This window comes from Nicotiana attenuata, chromosome 6, assembly GCF_001879085.1.
Source record: "Nicotiana attenuata strain UT chromosome 6, NIATTr2, whole genome shotgun sequence".
Taxonomy (NCBI): domain Eukaryota; kingdom Viridiplantae; phylum Streptophyta; class Magnoliopsida; order Solanales; family Solanaceae; genus Nicotiana; species Nicotiana attenuata.
The window spans coordinates 18,867,653-18,871,178 of record NC_031994.1 but is presented as its reverse complement, the minus strand read 5'-3'; the positions used below and the strand labels follow the sequence as shown (position 1 = coordinate 18,871,178).

Below are 3,526 nucleotides of genomic sequence, written 5' to 3'. Positions count from 1 at the left end.
TGCTGTTTTCTGGGAATATGAAGTTACTTGAATCCGATTTGGGATTGTTTGGTTGTAACGTTGGTTGGAGAGACGGCAATGATGTCGGTGGTGAAGGCTCTTGTTATTCGTTGAGCTCAACTGAAATGGAGTCTGTGGGGTTTTAACTTGGTGTGATTAATTAATGACTTGGCAGCTGACATGGAAAAAATTGAGGGGTCAGTTACCACAGTGTCAAAACGTTAGGGTTAGGGGTAATTTTTAAAACTTCATTAACGGTAGGGACAAGAATAGACGAAAAGTTTAACGGATGTCGTATGTAAATAATAAACAATAGTACATTTTTGACCCTTTTCCTTGTAATTAACCAGCAGAGCTAACAGAGCTACTTTTCATGGCTTTCTCTTTCCTCTTCTTGGTTTTTTTCTCTCTACTCCAACAACCCCTCTTTTCCACCGCAACTCTCCACAGTAGTACATCTCTCTTTAGATCACAACTCATTTCCCAGCTAGACTCTTCTTCTTCTTCTTCCAAGAATGCCACCCCAACAACCTATTTTGAGGTCACCAAACCCATAAATCTGCCCAAAACCAAACCTTGCTCGTATCTAGTCCTTCAACATGACTTTGGTTACACATATGGAAAACCCCCTGTTCTTGCTAACTACACACCCCCTTCTAATTGCCCATCTCAGAAATTTTCCAAGATTGTACTGGAATGGAAAGCAACATGTAAAGGCAGGCAATTTGATAGAATTTTTGGTGTTTGGCTTAGTGGGGTTGAGATTTTCAGGAGTTGTACTGCTGAGCCAAGGGCTAATGGGATTATTTGGACTGTTAAGAAGGATATTACAAGGTATTACTCTTTGCTTATGACAAATCAAACTCTTGCTGTTTATATTGGGAACTTAGTTGATAGTACTTATACTGGTGTTTACAATGTGAAACTTTTTATTCACTTTTATCCTGCTGAAGAAAAACATAGTGATAATGAGATGAATTTGGTTTACTCTTATAAACCATTTGATTCTGGGGCTGATTTGATCTTACCCATTTCAAGAAATCTGCCTTTAAATGATGGTTTGTGGTTTGAGGTTGAGAATTCTACCGATGTTCTGTCAAAGGAGTTAAAAATTCCCCAAAATGCTTATAGGGCTGTACTGGAAGTTTATGTTTCATTTCATGAGAATGATGAGTTTTGGTATAGTAATCCGCCGAATGATTACATTACTGCGAATAATCTTAGTGGTACGCCAGGGAATGGAGCTTTTAGGGAAGTAGTAGTTAGTGTGGATGATATGATAGTTGGTGCAGTTTGGCCTTTCACCGTGATCTATACTGGGGGTGTCAATCCCCTCTTGTGGAGACCAATAAGTGGAATCGGCTCGTTTGATCTTCCTTCGTATGACATTGAAATTACGCCATTGTTAGGAAAGATTTTAGATGGACACACCCATAAGATCTCATTCAGTGTCACGGATGCTCTTAACGTGTGGTATATTGACGCAAATTTGCATCTTTGGTTGGACGAAAAGAGTATAAAGACAGAAGGGAAGTTATTGGAATACAGCGGTCTTCCCCTTTCCTTTTCTCTTGTGACCAATTTTACAGGCATTGATGGATCTTTCCTCACAAATGCTAGTAGGTCGATCACATTGACAGGATGGGTAAAGTCATCCTATGGGAATATCACTACTAAGTCAGCTCAAAGTTTAAGTTATGGTAACTATATGGTGATGGGAAATGAAGGAAACTTGCAAATTGTGGATCAGATTATTTATTTCAATGATACTGTCGATGTCATGATGCCATCTTCGTCTGTCCAGTCTCTTGATTCTTTTAAAAAGTTTCTGCTTTTCTTGTATACCGACAATGTAGACAAAGGAGATGATAGCTATGCCTCTATCTCAAATATTACACTGGGATTTGATGATAAGAGGGTAAAATCTTCCGAGTTTGGATCCTTTTCCAGCTTCACGGAAAATATGCAAAATGCACAGGGCTACATGCTTGTAAAGGGCCGGTTGGTGGTTAGTGGGCTTGGGAGTACCCAACAAGTCTACAAATATAAAGACGATTCATGCTGCTACTCCAGGAACATAAGCAGCTCAAATTACACAATACAGTATGATAAAGTCAGCGATAATTGCCCCAGAAGCACTTCGTCTCGGTGGCCTTTCAGCTTCGGCAAATTTTGGTCTGTACCTGCTCGAAGGGTTTTTCTGGCATCTCATTTTGGTGATGTTAAACATGGTGTCTGACCTCGCTCTATTTCATTGTCTTCGCCACTGCAAATCCGATCCTCTATGAGGACTGCTGTCGAAGAAATTAGCAACTGTCACGGTCTTCTAATTATGATCAAAAGGCACTACCACTGCAGTGCCTCTTCTATTCTTGTATTTGTTCAAATTTTTTCTGTGTGCAATAAGAGAATAGTTTCAACTGATAGCATGACCTTGGCATTTGTGTTGCACCATTTTCCAAAATTAAAGTGAACTAGAACCTTGTCAGTCATGGTATTTTCCAACGAGAATGATACCTAAGTGACATTACATGTATTGCTTTGCTGGCTTGCTAACAATTATTTTCTGCGAAATTTTATTTTGCCTATTTATGTTTTTTTTAGTCTCTGTTTCGGTGTTTCCCACTTCATTTGATTGGGGTTAAGAGGGTGTTTGGATTGACTTTTAAGCTAGCCAAAGTAGTTTAAGCTCTAGCTTTTTTCAGTGTTTGGTTGGGGTTGCCCAGCTTATTGCTTTTTGGCTTAAAAACTATTTCTGCTAAAAAGTTACTTTTTTTAAGCCAATCCAAACGGGCTCTAAGTCCGCCTTCTTTTTTGGTTAAGTCCACCTTCAAGGAGAAAAGGGGAAGAAACAGTGGGGGTTTATGGGACTTTATGTAGCACAACTTATATGGAAGTTTCTATATACATATATTCCTGAATGGGATTTGCATTTGGCTTTTAATTATTGGGGCATTTCAAGCGTATGTTTCATGTGCATTGGCATTTGAGGAAGGTACAGTATGTTCTGCTTCCTATCAATCAACGAGAAACACTCTGATGGATATGCAATGGATGCTAAATCTCTTGCTCTTTTCTTTTCTTTCTTTCTTGGCAGGGTTTTGCATTCTTGTTTTTTTTTTTTTTTGGGGGGGGGGGGGGGGGGGATATTATCTCCATTCTTCTCTTGCTTACAGTTATTACAAACAACAACAACATCCCAGTATAATCCCACAAGTGGGGTCTGGGCTTAATGCTGAATACATAGACAAATCAGGAATTCTTCGAACTGGGAGATCATTTTGTTATCACAGATCAAATCCCCCTTAGTGTGATCGAGCTTCTTAATTCTGTGTCTATTTTGATTGAAAAAGATGGGCCTGAATCCAGATTCAGTTTATACCAAGGGGTATCCAGATCTTTATTGGTCCTAATAATTGTGTTACTTTATAAGTGCTTTACAGTTATAATTTTAAGTAGTGTATTATACTTTTTCGCTAATGTTGTACCATGCTACAAATGATAATTGTTGTACCAGATATTTGAT

The 3,526-nt window shown here is 38.8% G+C and overlaps 1 protein-coding gene across 1 annotated transcript; it reads left to right on the top strand.

Annotated features, from left to right (window-relative positions):
- LOC109226669 (peptide-N4-(N-acetyl-beta-glucosaminyl)asparagine amidase A-like) lies at nucleotides 336-2,588 on the top strand. The gene has a single exon (XM_019391494.1). It carries the CDS (start codon nucleotides 374-376, stop codon nucleotides 2,237-2,239), a length of 1,866 nt encoding a protein of 621 aa, XP_019247039.1. The 5' UTR covers nucleotides 336-373; the 3' UTR covers nucleotides 2,240-2,588.

Bases quoted from the DNA above. Each gene is read 5' to 3' on its own strand.
- LOC109226669 (XM_019391494.1), top strand. From the start codon at position 374: ATGGCTTTCTCTTTCCTCTTCTTGGTTTTTTTCTCTCTACTCCAACAA.